At 54.6% G+C, this 23,556-nt stretch overlaps 2 protein-coding genes across 2 annotated transcripts in view; both read right to left on the bottom strand.

Annotated features, from left to right (window-relative positions):
- Window positions 1-23,556, bottom strand: part of SLC35F6 (solute carrier family 35 member F6) — a 209,258-nt gene that overhangs the window by 18,916 nt on the left and 166,786 nt on the right. The gene's annotated exons all lie outside the window — the stretch shown is intronic.
- Window positions 17,171-23,556, bottom strand: part of KCNK3 (potassium two pore domain channel subfamily K member 3) — a gene marked incomplete at both ends in the record, with an annotated part of 36,535 nt that continues 30,149 nt past the window's right edge. Inside the window, one exon of the mRNA XM_082852183.1 lies at window positions 17,171-18,090. Within this exon, the coding sequence (XP_082708309.1) occupies window positions 17,171-18,090 (920 nt within the window). The remainder of the gene's footprint in view (window positions 18,091-23,556) is intronic.

Raw genomic sequence — 23,556 nt, 5'->3', positions numbered from 1 at the left:
TGCCCCAGGGGATGTCTGATTACCCTGGCCTGTCTTCAGCAAGAATCCTATTATGTCAGTTTAGCCAAATGCCCCTTTACCCTGATGTATCCTCTTAGTAACTTTCCAACCTCTGACTGCTTCCCACCCCCACCCCCTGACCTGTTATTAGGCTGTAAATTCCCACTTGCCCATGCTGTATTTGGAATTGAGCCTTGTTCTAGGCTGAGGTGTCTTTCCCCCTATTGTAATTCTCCTGAATGAAATCTGTTTTTATCACTCTAACTAGTGTCCGGCTCTGTTTTTTCTTTGACACAGGACTGGGTATCTAGTTGCCCATCTCTCCCGACAGGGTGGGCATTGCAGGGCAGCCATCTGAGACTGTGGCTGGAAAGAGGAGGGAGGGGTTTGGGAGGAGGAGGGCAGGGTCAAGATCTGGCTCCCTCCTGGGGGACACCCCGGAGACGACAGAACCGGGCCTGACAGGACCTAACAGGGAAGGGAATGTGAATGGTCCATACCGGCGCAGACGGGGTAGATGTTGTTCATGAGCTCTTTCTGGCTGACTTTATGGCTGGTTTCTATGGCGACCAGAGATGATTAGATTAGGCAGCACCTGCTCCTTCCAGCTTCAGGCCCTCATAAGGTCATTCTCAAATCTTTCCTCTTTGCCTTTATTTCATAACATCATCTTTGGTCTGAAGTATTTAAGCTCTTATTATATTGGGTTTGCTGGTGTATGAGACCAAAATGAATCACAGCTGATAATTCCAGCCATGCCACTTCCAGGAATTTATTCTAAAGGATTTTCCGTATGAGTTTGTTAAAGCAGTGGATTGGGAACCACCTAAATGTCCATCGAAAGTGTAGTAGTTAAATGGTGCCTCCATATACCCCACAGGGAGTGCAGGGTGCCTTTACAAAGGGACAAGGATGCTCTTTATATGCTGATGTACAGTGATTTCCAAGATGACTTTTGTTTGTTTGTTTTGTTTTTGTTTTTTAAAATATTTATTTATTTGGCTGTGCCGGGTTAGTTACGGCACACAGGATGTTCGTTGCTGCCTGTGGGATCTTCGTTGTGGTGTGCAGATCTTTAGTAGCGGCATGGGGAATCTTTTAGTTGCTGCATGCAGGCATGTTAGTTAGTTGCGGCATGTGTGATCTAGTTCCCTGACCAGGGATTGAACCCCCGGCCCCCTGCATTGGGAGTGCGGTGTCTTAACCGCTGGACTACCAGGGAAGTCCCCAAGATGGCTTGTTAAGTGCCCTGTGCAGGAAAAGTTATCATTTGTGTAAAAAAGTTAAAAAAAAAATCTTTGTAAATTACAAAGATTACTCTGGACAGACATGTAGAAACTGATAATCCCAGAATTTGGCAGTAGAGGGCTAAAAGACTCACTTTTCATCACATACCATTTTGCTACCTTTTGGATTTCATACCGTATGTACCTTTACCTATTCAAAAATGATAAACAGAATAAAGGATGCAGTACTAGGAAGATGGTGCACCTATGAACGGGACACTTCATTTTCACAACTACCAGAATTGAGACCTTCTCCCAGACACACAGCTTCCCTGAAACTGTGTGGGAAGTTTGGGAAGCACCGTCTTGCTGCCCAAGAGCTGGGTTATGGTCCTGAGGACTGAATACTGACTTGCTGTGTGCTTGTAGGCTGGTCACTTCCCCTCTCTGAACTTCAGTTGGACCACCTGACAACCTAAGGGCCTCCCAGATCCTGGGCTCTGCCCCTGCAGGTTGGCCAATACGAGGTTCACCACACAGCCACTAGATGGTGTGCTGCCCCTACTGCTAAAGGAGAGATGCTGAGGCTGGGGCCCATCCAGCTTTTGAAAATGTTTGTGAGTCACGTGAGGAAACTTTAACATCAAAAAGCATCTGCCCCAGGAGTATCTTGGGCATTGTAAGGTAAGTGATTCAGAGAGACGCAGAATAACAAAAAGAGGGGCTGAGGACTCAGCTTCTCTTGAGGTCAAGTGGTGGAGGGTCCAGTCAAGTGTCCTCAACCACGATGGGAGAGTGGACTGCTTAAGAGGTTGGCAGGACCCCAGGCCTGGCACAAGGTTTCAGACTCCCTGTCAGTTTAGGGATTCCTTGGCTGGGCCATACGGCCTTGAAGGGCATGGACTGTGGAATCAATGGTGGGCAGGTCTGTTGACCTCTTTGAGCCTCTGTTTCCCATTTGCAAAGCAGGTATAATAGTCATAGCTACCCTATAGGGTTGATCTGGCAAATAAACAATTCTATGTAGTTCCCTTAGTAGTCCCTGACCCTGACACATCAGAAGAGCTCAGTAAATGTAGCTTTCGTGCATATAAAGAGTGGAGACTCAGCCGCGTCTATGGAGGACACCCCTGGGGACTGATATCCATGACCGAGCCCAGATGGAAGGCAGGAGGGCTTCTCAGAGAAGGAGGTTCCCCACGTGAGGCAGCAGTGTTCTGAACTATTTTGCAGATGGAGCTAATCACTGCTGGGCTCAGAAGGCCTTCCCTAGCCATCCAATGTAGACGTTTCCCAGATTTTACTTTTTATGTGGACATTCGAGGAAAGTATTGCCTATCTTTGCTTGAAAGCGGTTCTGTTTAAACGTTATAAAATGTAAACGCTATGGAATTAGAAGGGAGGGTGGCCTTTTAAAGAAGTTTTTGGCCAAAGCCAGCATTTGAAATGGCTGGAAATCAGTAGGTGTGTAATTTTTAGCGACTCCAGGCAAACGACCTTTTCTCCACAGCAGAGATGGGTTTTAGCCTGAGGGGGCAGGCAGGGCAAGTGTGTCAGGGGAGGACATGTTCTCCTGAGTGAGACGTGACCGTGTGGGCGGGGGCATCAGCACCTCCTAGCTCTCTTTCCCGCTGAGCGGCTCCCTCAGCTATGGAGGTGCCTGGAGGAAGGGGCGTCCTTTTTCCCCACATGATGGGGGTGTTTTTCACCACATGAGGTTGTGCCTCCCAGAAGGGGCGCCTTTGATTCCACCAAGGGGAATCAACCAGCTTGCTTTAGGCCTGAGAGAGTCGAGTGGAAATAGGTTTTCCTTTCTCCAACATAGGGAGACCTGCGGGAGATCTTTACTGAAAGCAGCAGATCCCAGCCTTTCTCACTTTCTTTCTCCAAAACAGTGCTTCCAAAAGGTTCCTGTAAAAATGCAGATTCCCAAGTTGATCGCTTGGAGATTCTCAAAGGGTGGGTCTGGTGAGTTGGTCCTCGCTGGCCTGGGCTGTCTCCACACCATCTGATGAGGGGACTCCTGTGTGAGGGGCCCTGGGGCGAGGGCCGGGGGTCAGCACTGAACGATCCCAGAAGCATGGGCTGGAGAGAGGCAGCCGAAGGACCGCAGAGGCCCCATCTCAGGGCTGCTGGCTGAGCAGATGAGCTTGGGCAATTCCTTCCAGAAGCAAAGAGCAGCGTGGCGCAGGCCGAGGGCAGTGAGGTGCAGTGGGAAGGACACCGCATTTTCAGTCCGGGCTTTGCTCCTTCCCACCTGTGTGACCTTGAGCAGATCATTCAACCTCCCTGAATCTTGGCTCATCTGTAAAGTGGGGAGAGTGATTCCTGCCTTGTACAGTGCTGGCATCTGGTAGGTATTCAACAGTCGTGGCTGTTCTTTTCCCTGTAGTAGAGAATTTTAACTTGGCCATGGACCCCTGGGGGACAGGCTTCAGGGTATCTGCCTGTGCTGTGGGAACAGGGGATGGGGTGAGCCTGTGCCCCTCGTAACTCTGCCCAAGCACAGCCTCTCCCTGCCAAGGACCCCCTGGGCCAGCCGGTCCGGGCCTCTCCCTGATTCTTACTCTCTCAGTTCAGAGCTGCTGAAGGTACAGATTCCTGTGACCGCCTCCCTGGTCCTTCTCAGGCCTCAGTTTCCTGATGGGTGAAATGAGGCAGGTTGAGCCTTTGGGGTTCCTTCTAACTCTGGTCAGATCTTGTGCAGTGATTAATTCTGCCCTAGGCAGACTGAGGCAGGGAAAGGCAAGCCCCCTGTGATGCTTTACAGCTCTGCTGAAGCGGGACCTGGGCCTGCGCTGACTCCCCGGCAGCTCCCAGTGCATCCTCGGTGACACGGGACACTGTCCGCATGCGAGAGTCAGATGTTTCCCCATGAACCGACAGGAAGGAAGGGAGACGTGCTCTCCACAATTGTCAAAACCAGAGAGGCCTTTCAGGCCGAGACTGGCTCTGCCACTTTCCTTGTATGACTATGGACACGTTATTTCAGCAGTGAGTCTCCTCATTTACAAAATTGAAGGCAAGGATAAGGTGGTCCCTTTGGGGCCTCTCCGTAATGGCAGACCCATGAGGCTGGGACAGTTTGGTCCTACCCTGGGCTGTCTGTAAATTTCCTCGTAAAGATCCATCCTGTCCTCATGCTTTCTGGGCCCTTCTTGAGGTTGGCTTGGAAGCTGAAACTCCCTCCTCCTAAGCGTTTTAGCTGTGGTACTTTAGACAAGTCCACAGGCCTAGCTGAAGCATGCAACCCTTATTTGTAGAGTTTGACCGCTTCGCAGGTTCAGGGAGGAGATGAAGGGGTCAACTGTACACTGATGCGCAGTTGAGATGAACAAGGTTAAGATGGTTCAAGGTGAACAAGGTTGAACAAGGTTAACAAGGTTCATCTTAACACCCCAGACAGCTGCTATTCATTTTTGATGCTTGAATTGAAAACAGGATGACAGCAGTCTGGTCCAGGCAGACAGCTGGCCCAACATTCTGGAAGCCCATTCATTTGCCCACCCCTACTCCCAGCCCAGAGCTGGCCCTGGGGGAGGTGGTCTCTTGGGGGAGGGACTTGGGTCTTCTGAGTTTCCTCAGCTGCTGGGTTGTGGAAGAGCCAAGTGGACATGTGGTACCTGCCTGCCCCTCCTGGCCTCATACACTCCTACAGGCCTGCGTTCCTCCTTCCTGCCCTGGAGGCAGGGCTGCTGGGGCTACTGCTGCCGCTGGAGGATCTGATCTGTGGGTTGGAAGCACCTGTGAAACATGAGGCCAGGGAAAGCCAGGGATATTCCATCACAGGGTTTTGAAAATCTTCCCCCTTCCTAGCTGTGCCACAGGCCCTCCTTGGCCCCCCTGGCAGGCAAGGGGAGTAAATTGTTCTCAGCTCTGGAAGCAGCAGCTGGGGCATCCCAGGCCCTCCCAGCTCTTGGAGAAGAGCCTGCTATGTGGCCTGCCACTCCCCTGTCCAGGCTGGTACAGAGATGGAGCAGTCCTTCCAGAGAGCAGTTGCATCCATCAGGACAGAGTGGAGGTCCCTGTACTTTGCTGCCAGGCATATTTTCTGAAACTCTAAATTACATGCATTGTTCCTTTGCCCTGGCTCCCTGCTGCCTGTGGAATAATATACCCACACACCCCAGCTTGGTGGATGCATCCAGGGTCCCTCTTCCACTCTCCTCCTCTTTCCCCTCTTCTTTCTCCCTTCACAGGTCCACAACCATCTTTTGATGCCTGTTAAGTGTAGGTACCTGTGAGGCTCCAGAGATATAACCACGAAGGAGATGGACACAGAGCTCCCCTCCTCAGCCCCACGCCCTCCCCATCCCAAGCAGCCCTGGGCTCTTCCCATTGTTCTGGATCCTTCTGAGAGCCTTGCCTTGTCTGAGCCTTCATTCAAGCTCCTGCCTCTGCAGTGCCTTTGCCATTTGCTACATCCCAGCCTTCCTTCCAGGCTCCATCAGGGCCAGCTCTACTCCATGTCCATCCCCTCCCCGGCCCGCATCAGCCCCCTCCCCTCCCCAGCATGTGTGCATACCGCAAAACCAACAGCACAATCAAGACCGTGAATATACCCCTCACCCCAAATCTTTCCTGTGCCCCTTTTTAAAGTGCCCCTCCTGGCGCTGTAAACCATCGATTTGCTGTCTGTCCCTCTAGACCAGTTTACACTTCCCAGAGTTTTAAATGGATGGACTTCTTCAGTGTGTCCTCTCTGTCTGACTTCTGTGATCTTTTGTGACTCATCCACGTTGCACGTATCACTGGTTCATCCCTTCCTGTTGCTGAGTGGTAACTAGTTCTCGGCGTGGAAATGCCCAGTTGGTTTATGCATGTACCTGCTGGTGGACGTCTGGGTTGTTCCTGGGTTTTGCTGTTACAGATAAAGCTTGGCAGCTGGTGCTGATAGGGAAGGAGCGCTACTCGGGAGCTGGCAGCCCCCCGGCTCTGTCACGCACTCCCTGTGTGCAGGACCCTCTCCTGGCCGAGCCTCAGCATTCGCTTCTGGAACGTAAAGAGGACTCATGGGTCCTAAGGCGCCTCCAGCCCTGACAGCTGCTGTCTTTACGTGTCTGCATTGTCCCGGCCTCCCAGGGCCTGCTCCACCCCACTGTGCTCATGGTGATGGGAGGGCCCGCGCAGAGTCTGGGCCTGGTTAGGACCAGGGTGCTCTGGGCACAGCGCTGCCCAAGCCTTGCTCCAGAGCCCCGAGGAGGAAGCTCCGATTCCTCTTCCGTTCCAGTGGCCTCAGGTGAAGGACTTTGGAATTAGAAAGGACTGCCTGACTTGTGCATGAATCCCCTGCAGTGTTCGTCCAGGCTCTGCTCCAGGGACCGGAGACTTTGCCTCGTGTGGCAACCCCACTCACCGTTGGCAGCAGACAGCGGACCCTCAGGGTCTACCCGCCTTGGAAGCTGGGGGGCCCGGGCAGGGGAGGTGGAGCTAGGTCTGCCCCTGTTCTCCCTGCCCGGCTCACTGGCTCCCTCCCTGCCTCCCAGCAGCCCCAGCAGTGCCCTACTTAGACCCCAGGGAGGGGTCAGCCCATCTGTTCCGCCAGCGATGGGCTGGAGGGGGCGGGGCAGCAGCAGATTCCTATCGCATCTGTGGTGCCAGATCTGGAAGATTAATCCCAAATCAGTCAGGTCTTGGGAACACTGGACTCGTTTCCCTGCAGCCTGATTTCCCCCTCTCCCCCTCTTCCCCCCTCCTCTGCCCTCCTCTTGCCCTCAACGTGCTACTCCCTCCCGGGGGCTCAGGGAGGGCTGTGCTCAGGCTTACCCTGTCTTCCAGAGGCTGCTGAAGCAGCAGCCGGTCCCTAACTGCCTGGGAGGGAATCTGGGAAGGTGAGAAAACAGAGCAGCACAGCTACCCAGAGGGTATGGTGGCCAGTTTGGAAGGTGGAACCACAGCCTCGGGGTCAGAAACTGGTTCTGCCACTTACTGGTTGGTTGGGTGTCTTTAGGCAAATGGTGTGGCCTCCCTCACCTCCTCTCCTCACCCAGGGTGTGGAGACAGTTGATGTGATGAGGGTTGTGATGAGGTTCTGGTAACACACCTAGCCCAGCTCCTGGCGCTTGCTTAATACATGTTCTGTGCTCCACCCACCCCAGCCCCAGCTGACCTCAGGGTCCTGGACGTCAGCAGCTTCCCGTGGCAGAGCTCAACACTTAAGGTCATCTGAGTACTCCAGTGACTGCCCTCCTGCGCCCCCCCCCCGCCCCACCTCAGGGACAGACCAGTTGCCTGAGAGAGGAGCTGAGTGTGAGCCGGGAAGGGGATGAACGGGCGGTGCTCAGCTCTGGGGCTGGGGCTGGGGTGTGGCTGGGCAGAGCTGAGCTCAATGATGATGCCCAAACGAGGCGGTGGAGGGAGGGGGAAAGAGGGTGAAGGCTGAGCTAGGCGGGGAAGCACCTGCTATTTTCAGCAAGTCCAAATCCCCAGCCCAGGTCACTGACATCCCGGGAGACTGGAGAGCTGTGGACTGGAGCCTCATCACCTGTGAGCGTTGATTAAACAGACAGTTTTAGAGCACAGATAAAAGGAAGTGGTAAGTGGCTGGAGCCAGTAACAGTTCACCAAGAACATGCTGGAATAAATGTCGTCCTAAATTAAGGATCCTCTATTCGGTCTTGTTCTCTTTGATCTTTTCATCAAAGGCTTGAATAATGGCACAGAAAGCTGGATTATCAAATCTGTGGGTGACACAGAGCTGGGAGAGAGCGGGAGTAGATTTCACAGTGGAACCAGGCTTCAACACCCAGAACATCATCAAAAGCCTGGAACCAACCAGATGGGATTCTAGTAGCGCTAAGTCAGCAAGATCTTGCACTGACATTAGGAAAAGCAGGGCTTCCCTGGTGGCGCAGTGGTTGAGAGTCCGCCTGCCGATGCGGGGGACACGGGTTCGTGCCCCGGTCCAGGAGGATCCCACATGCCGCGGAGCGGCTGGGCCCGTGAGCCATGGCCGCTGAGCCTGCGCGTCCGGAGCCTGTGCTCCGCAACGGGAGAGGCCACAACAGTGAGAGGCCCGCGTACCACACACACAAAAAAGAAAAGCAGCTGCTCAGCTACCTCGCAGGAAAGATCTGGCTTGAAAGGTACATAACAGGCATTGACTTCTTCTCTTACCCTGGCATTTGCTACCTGGCATATGCACACTCAAGGGCAAAGAGATGTCCTCAGTCTTCCCCGGCCTGGATAAATAAGCAGGACATCAGAGAGAGGAGGGAGAATCACTTTAGCTCTGAGTTGTCAATCTGGGGGAAGAGCGCTGTGGTTCCCTCCTCTCCAGCCTAGCCAGGGTGGGGCAGCGGGCTCCCAGGAATCCCTCATTGAAACTACCAGAAGGGGAGACAGCATCTTCTTCCCAGGTTGGATGTCTCCTTAGATAAAAACTTGCTGCTCCATCTTCTGCTTATTTGAACAAGGGTGAAGAGCATTGGGGAGGGGTGGCAGGGGTTCCTGGGGGCCATCTGTACTCCCACTGACTGGCATGGTCAGGAGGTGGGAGTGTCCTGTGGACCAAGTGGACACTAGAAGTTGGCTGGGCCACCTTTGGATTTTTACAGTGCTCCGCCCAAGGCCGCGGGGCCAGAGGAGGCTGCGGGGGGACCCCCACGGGCTAGAGCCTGTGGGGACATTGGGTTGCCCCTCCGTGGAACAGGGTGACAAAGAAGCTCCTGTGTGGGTTCTGAAAACCCCACACCGAGCCCTGGAGAGCCAGCACTGGGAGCCAGGCCACACGGAGGGCTTCCATTGTCTTTTTTTTTTTTTTTAAGTCTTTATTGAATTTGTTACAGTATTGCTTCTGTTTTATGTTTTGGTTTTCTGGCCATGAGGCATGTGGGATCTTAGCTCCCTTACAAGGAATGGAACCTGCACCCCCTTCACTGGAAGGCAAAATCTTAACCACTGGACCACCAGGGAAGTCCCTCCATTGTCTTTTTTTTTTTTTTTTTTTGCGGTACGCGGGCCTCTCACTGCCGTGGCCTCTCCTGCCGTGGAGCACAGGCTCCGGACACGCAGGCTCAGCAGCCATGGCCCACGGGCCCAACCGCTCTGCGGCACGTGGGATCCTCCCGGACCAGGGCACGAACCCGTGTCCCCTGCATCGGCAGGCGGACCCCCAACCACTGCGCCACCAGGGAAGTCCCTCCATTGTCTTTTTAATTCCTCTCCCCAGCCTGAGACTGTGGAAGGGCCAGAAATAGAAGGAGGGGGCTGGGGAGAAGAGCATGCCTCCTCCCCTTTCTAAGTCCCTTCGGCTGAAGGATGGTCTATTCTGGGAACAGGGAGAATATGAGCATTAAAATGGATCTGAGATTAAAGTTTTAAACTGGACTAGACTGGCCTGGACTTCCTTATACCCAAGAGTGACCACAAAGCTCTGGGATTAGTCCCAGTGGATATTTAAGAGACAGGAATGGGAGACTCAAGCTAGTGTTGCTAAAGGCCGTGGAGGGAGGAAGAACAAAGCCATTCCTCCCTTGGGGTCCACCAGGTTCAGACAGTACAATAATCCTGTTGCAGGAGCCTGAGGGCCATGGGGCTTTCAGCTGCCAGTAATGGAAAACCCATCTGGGTCTTACACTTTTTGTCTCCTGTGACGAGACGGCCTGAGGTCAGGGGTTCCAGGGGCCGCTCACTGTCACAGTGACAAATAAGCTCTCCACCTTCTCCTTCTGCCATCCCCACTGTGCCCACGATGTCTTCTCTCATGGCTGTCACTATTCCAGGCATCACACATAGACCTGGCAAGTTCCAGTCAAAGTAGAGTGGCATTTCCTCCCTTGTGATTTCTTTCAGGAAAGCCTCTCGCAGTAGCCCCCAGCAGACTTCTCTGAAGAACCCATTAACCAGAATGGAACACACTCGTACTAATTCAGTCTTTGGAAAGCTGCCTGAGGTCACCGTGATTGGCTTATTTCCTGGAACAGGCGTTGAGGGAGGGTCAGCTCCTGCGGAATGTCTCCCTCTGCCATCAAGGCAGAAGGGTGCAGGGATGGCCCTTGATCAGGTAACCGGTAGTGTCTGTCACAGTGGTTCACACGACAAGCTCCGGGAAAGTTTTGCTGGGCTGCAAGCTCAGCGTGAGGCGGCTGCGCATATGTCAGATGTGCTCTTAGGCGGCGTTAATAGGAAGATCCAGAGCAAGGGAGGGGATGCTCGTCACCTCTGTGCCGCTGGACCACACATGAGGGATCAAACTCCTGGGGAAGAAGTAACCTGAAGCTCTTCCAGAGGAGGGCTGGTGAGAGGTCTAGATGTACTGTTTATGGAGGTGTGGCTGAAAGAATAGGACATTTAACCCGGAGAAGACTTAGAGGTACCTGTCTATGTGGGGAGCCATCTTGAATCCTTTAGAGCAATGCCCGAAACAGACGGAATTACTTCCTGTGGCTCCAGAAGGCACAGCCAGGACTGGAAGCAGTTCTTGTCTCAAGAGAAAGGATATGGTCAATGTCTCCATGTGGTCATTAGAGCTGCTTTTCAGTGAATGAAGGGGCGGCCTCGGAGAGCAAGGGTCCTGTAAACGGAGGCTGTATGGCCTGGTAGGGAAGATGTTGAGGCAGTTCTTATTTTGTGGGGAGGCTGGACTAGATGTATTCCAGGCACGGATGTGCACTGGAAAGTGCCTGAGCATTACAGCCAGAGGGTCCTGGGTGCGGCTTTGCCACTTACTATCTGTGTGACCTTGGGCAAGTCACTTAACCTCTCTGAGTCTTACCTTTCTCATCTACCAAAAGGAGGGTAGCAGCACCTGCCTCACAGGGTGGTTGTGAGATTTGTAAAGTCTGTGGCACACAGTAGGTGCTCAATAATGAACATACCCTTGATTCTCCGGCACGTCCTTTACCTTTGGAGAGAGGCTGGCACAGTACTTCTGGCAGCCAAAAGTTTCCTTACAAGTTTTGGTGGCCTGAAATAAGGGCAGAATGAGAGTTTTCACGACAAAGGTGAGGCCAAAGCACAACACAGCCCAGGCCAGGCTCCCTGCCCCAGCGGCACCCTCAGTCTCCCCAGCCGGACCTGTGCAATCTGGAAGGACGGTACCTCTCAAACCCTGATGCTGGGTCCAGAACAAGCCCAGGGCTGTGGGCCTTCTTCCTACCACTCTGATCCGGTAGTCAGACCAGAATACTCTGTAGTCAGGGAGGACCTGTTCACGTGTTCCCTCTTCAGGGAGGAAGAGTGTTGACTTAGGGACTTGGCCTGGGTCAAAGGCACGACCTTCTCCCAGGGATCCTATGGCCCTTCCAGCTGAAGGGCGGGGCTTGTTATTAAGGGCATTGTGCTGCCCTTAATCCAAAGTCCGTGGCTCTGGACAAAGTTTGCTCAGGGCTCATGGGGAAGTGGGTAAAATGTTCATGACTCCTTGTCTCCTTCTGCTAATAGGTTCTGTGAGTCACATCCACCTGGGCCTCCCCAACCCATGGGAAGCAACCTGGCACACTGTGGGGGACACTTGGGGCCCAGAGGTACTGGGGCACACAGGGAGCTGTGGCCCGGCACAACCATCAACAATATGGAAGTGAATGTGGAACAGTGCCGGCTCTCAGGACCTCAAGTCTTTCTTTAGTTCTGTCATCTGTAAAATGGGAGCGTTAATTCTCACCTAAATCACAGAGTTGTCCAACGAACCAACGAGAGAATGAAGTGAGAGGGCTTTGTAAATGGAAAACGCCTTTAGCGTGGATTTTCGGGGAGTTCACGGCCAGAGAAGATCATGGAGTCAATTCCATCACAGCCCCCGTCCTAAGGGTGGCACTACCCACAAGGCCCTCCCCTGCAGCTGGGTGAGTGAGGGGCGGGGCTGTGCGTCTCCTGGTGTGTGTCCAGATGTAGATGTGCGAAATTTCCAGCATGAGTGAGAGTGACTCAACCTCAGAGATTAGCAATTAGCAGCTTTCATCTGAAATCAGAGTCAGAGAAGGCTGGGCCTCTGCTCTGTGTGGGTGTGTGGGGAGGGAGTGTGGAAAGCGAGGCTATCGGATACCAATCCTGGCTACACCGCTATCTTGCCTCCTGACCTTGAGCATCTCACTTCCTCTCTCTGAACGAAAATCGCTTCCTCTGAGAAAGAGGAGCCGGACCACAAATCTAGAGGAGTGTGTGTGTGTGTGTGTGTGTGTGTGTGTGCGCGTGTGTGTGTGTGTGTGTGTGTGTGCGCGCGTGTGTGTGTGATGATTTGCAAACTTTGACCAACGTGATGGCAGTGCCTGAGGCTGTTGTCCCAGCATCATTGGGCAAGAGGAGGGGACCGTGTCCACTACAGACTGGGCTGTTCAGAGGCCCCTAGGGAAATGAAGTCTCAGCCTTCTAGGCTGAACCCAGCTTCGGGAGTGACAGGGGGGCTTAAGCTTCATGCTACTCAGCGCAGACGGCGAGGTGTGCCCCGAGGTGGGGCTGTTGCTTTTTTCCTCTGACAGTGTGTCTGTTCTGAAGTTCTTCCCTGGCCCTAGGCATCCCTTCCCTGCCCTTGGCTTCCTGAGATAAGTTGTAGTGAAGCTAAAAGAAAGAACGAGCTGAATGGTCCTGTCTATGGGAGTGCGGGGACTGAAGATGGAACAGAATTTATTGGCTGCCTCAGGACCTGTCATCTTTGAAGGGAGACATTTTTAGGTTATAGGCTCCCCACTCACCAAGATTCTGAATAAGAAATGACACGTCCTAAACAGCTCTGCGACTTCCACCAAACTTTTGCTGAAGACGTGGACCACCTGGGGACAGGACGCAGCAAGGTGGCTGAGAGCTTACGCCTCGGAGTCATCGGGCCTGGGCTCAAATCCCAACTCTGCCCCCAGCCCACCGCCTGATCTTGGCAAGTGAGCTACTGCGAGCCTTGGTTTGAGCTGACGTGTAATGGGGAATAAAATATGTATTTCATAATGTCACGGCCTTCAGTTATGGAAGGACCTATAAGCTACGCTCCCTTTGGAATTTATTGAGGGGGTAGGATCAAACTTCTCTCTTCATCAGACAGGTTTCACTAGATCAGCGTTTCCCAAGGCATGCTCTGTGGGACCCGGGGTGTGAGGAGACGTCGTGCAAACAGAAGGGCTGGTGCTGGGAGTGATTTTGGGCAATGCTGCGAGTTTAAGCACAGGTAAACAGCTGGGTCTGCCCTTGGGCTTTTCAGAACCTTCACTGGGCTAAGATGTCTCGGGAAGCTCCACACTTGAGCGATGTGTGCAGTGTTGCCCCAGATTCATCTGACCAAGGAACTCTTTTCGCCACAAGCTATAGCATGGGACACATTTTGGGAAGAGTTCCATTGCAGACCCTTCTCTCTCTCAGCTCCCAGGAAGCTTCTGTTTCCATCTGAGGCTGGCGCAGAGGAACCACTTCAGTCAGAGTCTTGGTATATTTATACCACACCCCGCTCTGGGGTGCTGGTTTTCTATTTTTGTTTTGCTGTACATATATTTTTTTAGTGCAGGATGCCTCAGAGGCTGTGTGGAAGTGAGGAGGGTGGGGATGGCATCACCTGGAGATAAAGAGCCCACGGTAGGACCGAGGGCAATTCTGAGCCATTAGGAGCTGTGGGCAGGGGCTGGGGTGCAGGTCACTGCAGCCACGATTCTGGTCACCCCTCGGAAGACTGGGATGACTGCAGCCCCTTGGGGAATTCCTTCGAATTCTGATTATTTCACCCTAGGCAATGAAGAAAGGAGGGCAAGCGTCAGCAACTTTATGTCCTGTAGGAACTGCCTAGGAAAGTCAAAGCGATATTGGACTGGCCACTGCTGACCTCAAAAATGACATCGTTTAACTTAGCTCTTCTAAGAAAGACAGAGGCAGATAGGCCGTGGGCAGGAAGCCCTGGCTTTTGATGAGGTGGTCTTGGGTGCGGTGAGCCAAGGGGAGCTCAGGGCCGGTTGTGCCGTGGCCACCCCAAGGGCCGAAGGCCAATCAGTGTGTCCCAGGGGCCTGCCTGCAGCTGCAAGGAGCAGCCAGGAGCGCCGTCACACAAGGCTTGGCCGTGTCCTGCCTCCTGCATGTGCCACCACTTCTTTCTTCGACCCCTGGATCCCCAGTAAATAGGTCTCTCTCTGTATTTTTCAACTGACCTATGTGGGTGGGTGGGAGGACTGGGACAAAGCAGCCTTACCCACACTGCCTTTATTTCTCTAGTGTATTTCAATCTGCAGGGAGCAAACCATTAGTGGGGAGAGAAATCAATTTAGTGGGTTGTGACCAGCATTTTATAACATGAACTAGAATAGAAAGTATTAGAATGCATTGGCTGTAGTAGGGGTTAACTATTGTTTCATGAAAGAAAGACAGACGGGGAGACAGGCATGGGTTGTGGGGTCAAAGGCCACCGTGGATCGTACTCAGTGGCACCTGGAAGCCACTGGCTCGCTGATTCCGGGCGCTAGCACCACTTCAGGATGCATCTGCTTCCGGGTCTATCCTGGGCTCTGGGGCCCAGTCCCAGGCTGTGCTGTCCCTCCACACCCAGAGGAAAATGTACCTGGAAGAGAGGTGCCCGCAATATATCTCACCCCTGAGCTGCGTCTGCTGGGTGTGTCCTCAGACCCCAGAGGGGGAGTGGCCACTCCCTGGCAGTGCCAAGGGTACACGATGACAGAGGCAGCTGAGCCTGACCCTGGTCTCCATAGACAGCATTTATTAGGCGCCATTCTCAGTGTGAAGACAGATAGGCAGGAGGGGCTGAAGGGAGGCCGTGGCAGCTGCGGCCTGTGGGGTCCAGGGGCTGCCCGGGGTGAGGGTGTGGGCGCGGGGGCATGTCACCCACACGTATTGCATATTCTGTGGCAGTGTGCCCAGGCATAAGGCATTGGGGAAGCAGAAAGGCTGCCTTCAGTGGGAGGGGGTGAGGGAGAAGCAACACCGGCCTTCCAGTTCCCTAGGAAAGACCTGGCCGGAGACCGAGCAGTCTGCCATGCTCTGCGAGGGCCATTCGGCCTCCCTCCCCACCATCTCCCTACAACTTTGGTCGTGGCTCCCTTGGGACTGACGGGACAGGACCCCTCGAGGGCAGGGTCGCACACCGGACAGAGGCACCCCAACATGAACACAGAGGGCAGCCCCGGGTCCTGGGCCCTGCTCTCTGTGGCACCTGGGCAGCCAGGACGCTCCACACTGAGACGGCATTCACACACAGGCCAGGCCAGACTTCCCTCCCGTGGTGCCCAGAGGCCGGAGCGCAGGGTCAGGATGGGGCTGAGGCTGGTCACCCTGGGGGCCTCCACGACAGCTTCCCTGAATGCCAGGGCTGGCCTCACTCGGCAGTGTTAAGGAGCTGACACGGGAACAGTAAGGGGGCAGCTGGAGGCGGAGAGGCCCCTCGCCCATCCCTTGATGCTGTCTGAGTCACGGTCCCAGCTCTAGCTCTGGGCCCTGACCGTGGAGCCCAGGGTCTCACCTCCAACTGCTGCTCTGTACCTGGGCTTCTGGGTTGCAGGTGGGGTAGGCAGGGGGTACACCTGGGAGGAGCGTTCCTTGCTGCAGCTATGGCTTATCTCTGCTACTGGGGACACAGGCACCAACACTGGTTGTGGGGTCAGGGTTCACGTCCCAGGAGGATATGCCTGCCAGCTCTCTAGGCTGCTCTGCCCAATTCCCCAACTCCTAGAGCTCCAGCTCCTGGCCTTTCTGCTGTCAGCCCTAGCTCCGCTTATCTGGCCCTAAGGACTCCCCTGTTTGTAAGTAGGAAGTTCATTGACTGAGTGGTCCTACCCCGCTTCAGCAGCCCACTGAGAGCCCTGCCTCGTGGCCAAGCAGAGGAGCAGCTGAGCCCAGCACTGGCTCAGTCCTGGGCTCTGGTTCTGGTCTAAGGTCCAGTTGCCCACACAACGCCAGGGTGTGCAGGCTGCGAACTTTGCTTTCAAAGAGCAGGAAGAGAAGTCGAAAGAAAGAGCACTTAGGCTCAGAACAAACAGCCTGGGTTCTCGCTCCCCTCTGCCTTTTGCTACCTGTGTCACCTTGGGCAAGTCATGTCACCTGTCTGGGTCTCAGTGTCATCTGTAAAATGGGGATGACAGCTCCTGCCCTGGTGGCCTCACTGGGGTGTGGTGAGAATCAAACGAATGGGTAGTCAGGACGGGGTTTTCAAATTCATTTCACGGATCTAAGAGTCGGTTATTAGCAGCAGCAGCCACTGATGGCAAGGAGGAAGTTTTCTGTTTGATTTCAAGGGCAGTGTCTGGAAGGCTGGACTCCCTCTGGCCCCACATGAGGATGTGACTGGAGGCTAGTTAGCTCTCACCTACCAAGGGGACCACCCTGCAGACTGTTGGACCCCTGCCTCCCCCTTCCCTTCTCCACCCCTTCTGCAGCCTGCCTGTCCTTGCTTCCATCTGCCTGCCCTCTGGCGACTAGCTTTAGGGACTGCTGGGTTTCCATTTCCTCCATAACTGCAAAGCCATGCAAAACAACACAAAAGGTAGTGGGAGACTGGGAGACACAGCTGGGGATGAGGAAGGGGAGTGGGACTGTGTGGGGTGACCTCGACAAAGACACCCTGACTTTTGGAGCCAAGGGAACGTGGGAGACCTGGTAGGACAGAGGTATAAATAGAGATGCAAACTTACACGGAACACGAAGTTCCCTCCGTAAGGGACAGGGGGAGGGGTGATGGTCTGGTTACCAGCAGGGCCTCTGCGAACTGGGGAGCTCCTTATTTTTCCAAAGGGATGGGAGGCTCCCAGCTTCTGCCTTCCCTCCCCGACCAACCCCCCCCCCCCAAAGTTTCACATTTCTCGGAATTTGCAGGGCGCAGATGCGGGCTCCAGGGGTCCTCAGAGCCCCGGCTCCTGCCGGCTGGTGCAAGCAGGCACAGTCGGAGATGGGGGGCGGGGGGAGGGTGGTAAGGGGTGTAGGGGCGCCAAAGGCGGCTGGGGCGGTCTCTTCGCCGACCCCGCTGCTCCTCCGGGCAGGAGCCCCCCGCCCCGCCCGCGCTCCCAGGTGCTCCAGGCCCCGCAAGGCGTTCACACGGAGCTCCTGCGCTTCATGAGGCTGCGGAAGGTGGACAGGCTGTGCAGGCCCGTGGACACGGAGCTGATGGCGGAGCGCTGCGCCCCGCTGCAGAGGCAGCGGTGCGAGGGCGTGTCGCTGTAGCGGCCGCCCCCTCCCGGCGACGAGTGGCTCTGCTCGACGCACGTGTCGGACGTGGAGAGGTCCCGCGGGATGATCATGGGGATGGAGTACTGCAGCTTCTCGCGGCTCTTGTACCAGAGGCACGAGCACATGGACTGGAAGTGCAGCACCTCGGCGTAGACGTTGCGGAAGCCGCCGCCGCCGCCGCCGCCGCCTGCCGCAGCCGTGGACGAGGCGGTGTCCGTGGTGTGCGCACTGCCGCCCGCGCCGCCGGCGCCGCCGCCCGCCTGCCCGTTGCGCGTGAGCAGCGCGCGGTGCTCGGCGTCGCGCTTCTCGTCCTCGGCGTTCATGGTCATGAAGCGCAGCACCACGAGGTTGAGGAAGGCGCCGATGACCGTGAGGCCCGTGAGGATGTAGACGAAGCTGAAGGCCACGTACTGCGGCTGCGTCTGCAGCGCCTGGTCCTTCTGCAGCGCCACGTAGTCGCCGAAGCCGATAGTGGTGAGTGTGATGAAGCAGTAGTAGTAGGCCTGGAAGAAGGTCCAGTGCTCGTAGTAGGAGAAGGCCGCGGCGCCGATGCACAGCGTGCTTATGCACGAGAAGAAGCCGATGAGCACCATGTTGGCCATGGACACGTCCGCGCGCCGCATGCCCAGCCCCCTCTTGGCGCGGTGCAGCAGGTACTTGACGAAGGTGTTGATGCGCTCGCCCAGGCTCTGGAACATGACCAGCGTGAGCGGGATGCCCAGCAGCGCGTAGAACATGCAGAACACCTTGCCGCCGTCGGTGCTGGGCGCTGCGTGGCCGTAGCCTGGGGGAAAAAGGGGAAGAGGAGATCAAACACGTGCTACGGGGCTGCCCTTCCAGAAACCTGCCTCCCTTCTCCCTACTCTCCCCGCTCCTTCCCCAACCTCGCAGAGTCTGGCCTCTTTTTCCTTTGGCCAAAGAGAAGACGACTCACAGTTATGGGTGCATCCTTGTCCCTAGGCACTGTGCTAGTTCCTTGCTGATGATTTCTCATTTACTATCATGACCACTCCAGGGGGTAGGTAGGAAGGAAAGAGGAAGCAGGGAGGGTTAAGTGACTTTTCCGGGGTCACACTATTTGGAGGCAGAGCAACGTGCGTTTGAATTAGAGTCTGTTTGGCTTCAAAGACCTGACCATTTTCTCTACCCAGAATAGGAGCTGACTCGTGCTGCTGTTGGGAACTTAGTCTAGAGGCAGCGTGGATAGCGTGAAACAGTACTGGCAAGTCAGTTGGGATACCTGGATTCTAGTTTAGTGTCTGTGGGCTTTGGACTTGTTCCTTGTCCTCTCTGGGCCTCGGTTTCCTTGACTATAAGGGGTGGAGGTTGGACTGAATGAGTCCTGCATCCTGTGATTCAGTGTGAAGGGAGGGACCCTGGGGGTCCTTGATGATTTCCTTGCTTCCAACCAAAGCTTATGGGGGTAGTTCGCCCCTGGGGCCCACCAGTCTCCCAGAGGCAGCTGGCCCACCCGTGTCAGAGGAGGAGAAAGGAGACAGTGCCCTCCCCCCATGAATCAGTGCTCCAGAGTCCTCATCAAACCCTCTGTGGGGCCCTGGGATCATCCTCTATGCCTGGCCCCAATGTAGGGTCTCTCCTCTTGGGGATGTGGCATTGCCTTTGTCAAAGCAAGGGCCCTGGTTGTCCTTCCAGGTGTTACTATCACCAGTCAGACAGTCTCAACCCTATCACGCCCAGCCATGCCCCTCAGCCCTCACCCAGCCAGAAGCCAGGCAGAGGCAAAACCTCCCTCTGAGCCAACCATCACATGGCCTAAGTCAAGAGTTCTGCCTGGAGACCTAGAGAGGAAAGGACCCTAGATGGGAACTCAGAAGCCCTAGGCACAAGTCTGGCCCTGTCACTAGTGGCTGTGTGACCTTGAGCAAATTACTCCCCCTCTCTGAGCATGTTTCCTCATTTGTAAAATTATGTCTGCTGGTCCTGGCCCTGCTTCCTTCACTGAGCTATTAAGATATTTATTACTTTTATTAACAGGATTATTATAATAAAGTAATGCTTTCCATTTTTCCCACCTTTTAAAGCCTTATCAAAACTTAACTGAGGGCTTCCCTGGTGGCGCAGTGGTTGAGAGTCTGCCTGCCGATGCAGTGGACCCGGGTTCATGCCCCGGTCTGGGAAGATCCCACGTGCCGCGGAGCGGCTGGGCCTGTGAGCCATGGCTGCTGAGCCTGCGCGTCCGGAGCCTGTGTTCCACAACGGGAGAGGCCACAACAGTGAGAGGCCCGCATACCAAAAACAAAAAAGAAAAAAAAAAACCCAAAAACTTAACTGAGTGCTTCCCTGGTGGCACAGTGGTTAAGAATCTGCCTGCCAATGCAGGGGCCACGGGTTTGAGCCCTGTTCCAGGAAGATCCCACATGCCGCGGAGCAGCTAAGCCTGTGCGCCACCACTACTGAGCCTGCACTCTAGAGCCCTCGAGCCACACTACTGAAGCCCGTGTGCCTAGAGCCCATGCTCCGCAACAAGAGAAGCCACTGCAATGAGAAGCCCGAGCACTGCAACGAAGAGTAGCCCCTGCTCGCCGCAACTAGAGAAAGCCTGCACAGCGACAAAGACCCAATGCAGCCAAAAATAAAATAAATTTTAAAAAATTAAAAAAACCAAAAAACTTAAAACTGCTGCTTCTTCTCTGCAGCCATCCTGGGTTGCTCACAGCTGGAAGTGATCCCTGCTTTGAGTGGCCCTGAGAATGTTCAGCTTTGAAGTCCAGGGCCAGTACTACCACCATCCCCTACTCTGTCACTCAGGTCCCCCAACTGTAAATACATATGTACGCTAAATACTAGCTTGGGGTGGGTGGGGGTGGGCACTGCTGGACTTTGTCATGTTCCTCCCTACCCACCCCCACTCACTGCCAGCCATGACCATGGGCTATGCCCAAAATATGTTTGTTGAATTGATGGCAAGGCAGGATACCGTCTGCTTTGGTATGGGATCTGAATTCAAATCCTGACTCTGCCATGGACTGTGTGTTTTCTAAAAAAGAAAACCTCTCTGAGCCTTAGTTTCCACATCTGTAAAATGGGGCTCATAAGTAGCACCTGCATCACAGGACTTTTGGGGAGAAATAAGTGAGATAATGTGTATAACACTTAGCACGGAGTCTTGTACATATGAAGCGCTCAGTAACAGCTCAGTAACAGCTCACAATGCAGGGCCAGGTTTCCCTCACATTTCCAAGAGATCACCTAGGCTGGCAGACGGCTCATTTCCAGTAAGCTTGGCATCTCTGTCAGCCTAAAGCCATGTGAATCTTAAAGCTCAGGGAGGTCGGGGGACTGCTGCCGGGGTATGTGAGGCTGTGGGCCGCCCTTAGAATGGGCTCCCCTGCTCCCTGACCGTGGCATCTAGCTGGTGTGTCACCCTTTGCCAGGGGCCTGGAGAGCTGAGCTCTTGAGCTGCCATGCCTGGCCCGTCTGCACCCCAGCAGGGTGAGAACAGATTGTGCCCGCCAGCTCGGCCACAGCAGCCAGACCACAGCTCACCTCGACAGCTGGGCAGGCTCCGAGTCAGAGCAGCTCGTCATCCTGCCCTTCCCTGTCCCCCAGGCCGGCGCAGCATAGGATGCGGGGGAGGGCACAGCACTGTGGCCAGGGCTGAACAGGGATAGGGAGGCATGGACCAGCCCCGGCTTGACCACAGGCCGGCTGTGTGACATTGGGCAAATCTGTTCCCCTCTTTGGACCTCTCTCGTCTGCTCTGCGCTCTGGGGGGTTGAGCTACAGCTGTTAATCCCCACCCCGGCCACCACTGCCAGAGCTGCTGTCAGAAGTACAGGAGAGGGAATTCCCTGGCGGTCCAGTGGCTAGGACTCCACACTTCCACTGCCAGGGCCCCAGGTTTGATCCCTGGTCAGGGAACTAAGATCTTGCAAGCCGCATGGCGCAGCCAAAATAAAGAAAAAAGGAGTAAAGGAGAGACTGGACGTCAAAGTACTTTGGAACCTGTGGAGTTCACGACAGAAGGAGCAGTGAGGGGCTCACAGGGGAAAGTCGGCCTGAAAGTGCAGTCCTGAGCGGCAGGCAGTCCCTGATGGGGTCAGGCAACTACATCCCAGCGTCAGGGAAAATGACCCCCTCTCACCACCATTGCACCTCACCCGTGTCAGTTCATAAGCTGTAACTGCCCCCCGGTCCACCATCCTTTAGGAAAACCCAGTGCCTGCCGGCCTGGCAGCCTCACTACCCGCTGTGGGCTGCCCACAGAGCCCCCTGGCCCCAGGTCTCATGCTCCGCCACGGCCACTGTCCTGTGCGGTGTTGCCCCACCTTTGGGGTCTGGTGCCCTCCAGGGCCCACCCTCACTTCCTACCACACGCTGAGGCTGCGCATCTTATCCTTCAGATACATTTTTAACTTTAATTCTCCAACACTTGCTGCAAGGTCGTTATTATGACTATCTCCACTTTATAGTTGGAATAATGAAAGCTGGAGGAGCCTCGTGAGTTGGCCAAGGCCACTAGACTTTCTGACTCATCGCTCATTCTGATGCCTCAGAGCCAATTTATCACCCAGGAAGGCGATCAGGATGGGAAACTGAGACCTGAGAGGAGAGCAGTCCATTTGGAGCCCCGTCCTCAGCCACTGCCCTGAGCTGGATGGGGCGGAAATGGCAACAGGGGTGCAATGCCAAGGCATTCAGATGCTTCTCCAAGCATCGGGCCTAGGGTCAGCATGCCCCCGCCCCTTCGCCTGTTCTATTGTCACTGGGTGAAAGGGCAAGGGAGCTGGGAGGACCTGCTGACGTGGGCACCCAGCTTGGAGGGGTGCCAGCTGGGGTGGAGCCACTCCCAGGGGGCCCTGGAACTTCTGGGAAGTAACTGGGAGTTTGGCAAGGCCTGTCTGCCTGCCAGCAGGCCTGCCGCCTGCCCAGTGCTCAGGCTTGGTTTTTACCAGGGAGAGGGGGCAAAGGGAGTCCCCGTTTTCTCCTTCCTGTCCAGCCCTGCGCATCTCAGGTTGAGGCGCTCCATCTGTCCTTGTGTGTTGCTGACATACACAGAGGCTACGCTCCGGGGCTGATTCTCTGAGGATCCTCCCTCCTAATACGTGATGGACCGACCAGCCAGAACTCACGCCCTGACCCTGAGACTCTCGACCCTGCCTCTCAGAGAGCTGACTGGGGCTGTTCCTGTCCCCTCTTCTCCCAGCTACCCTTCCTGAATCCACCATATGCTCAGAGCCAGAAAGTTCCTTACTGACCATATGGTCCAGTCCTTATATTGTACAGATGAGGCGACAGAGGCCCAGAGAGGGAGAGTGACCTGCTCAAAATCACACAGCTAGTGAATGGAAGAGCCAGGACTATAACCTGGAATATTCCATTCCAAACTCAATGCTCTGTCCTCTGCCCTATGGCTCAGTATAACCAAGGTTGACCTGTTCATTCAACCAGAGCCCAGCAGCCCCTGCTTGGGAGCAACCCAGCTAGGAGATGGCCTAGAAACCTGGCTGGAGCATAGAATTTACCTGAGGAAGCCAAGTGGCTAGATTTAAAAATTATATGGCTGGACATAAATATTAATTATGAATATTTTGAGACAGCAGGAAAAATTAGGTGGGATGGGAGCCCCGGGGCCTTAGTTCTTCTATTTTCCTCCCAACATCACCAAGGGCCTCAGAAATTGGCCAAACCTCCGTCTTCCAGGGAGATGCAGAGGGTTGGGGGGCCATCCCGCCCTCTTACTGAACTTTTTCTCTCTGTGGACTATTTCCTTCTAGTTGAAGCACAAATAATCAGTCTGAGCCCTTGGTCATGGCCTTGGCTGGATTGAACTCAGCTGTCTGTTCCCATTGACCTCACATATCTGCCAGCTTGCGTGCCTGACCTCTTACCCCTGGCCTAGCTGGCCACAAAGTTAGAAAGCTGACCACAGCCTTGGGTGGAAGAAAGAGCTTGGGACTAGGAAGCGGGAGATCTGGGGGTCTGACCTGGCCCTAACCATAACCAGCTTGTGCCTTGGGCAAGTCCCTTTTCCTCTCTGGGGCTCAATTTTCCTCATCTGTGACATGGAAAGACAGGACAAGATAAAGGGTTCCCACCTTTTCCCCCTGCTATGGATGCCTTTTTTGTGTTTTTTTGTTCACCCACACCCATTCATACAGTCTAAATTTTTAAATATTTTACATATGAAGTATAATATGTTGATCAGTACAGTGTAGCTACTACCTAGAATAGGCACTGCATAGATAATTGTGAAAAAATGAATTATTTTCCCATCAAAATTAATTAG

This window comes from Leucopleurus acutus (genome assembly GCF_964270905.1).
Source record: "Leucopleurus acutus genome assembly, chromosome: 12".
In the NCBI taxonomy this organism is placed as follows: Eukaryota; Metazoa; Chordata; class Mammalia; order Artiodactyla; family Delphinidae; genus Leucopleurus; species Leucopleurus acutus.
The sequence above is the reverse complement of the archived record's forward strand: the minus strand, read 5'-3'. Positions and strand labels throughout refer to the sequence as shown.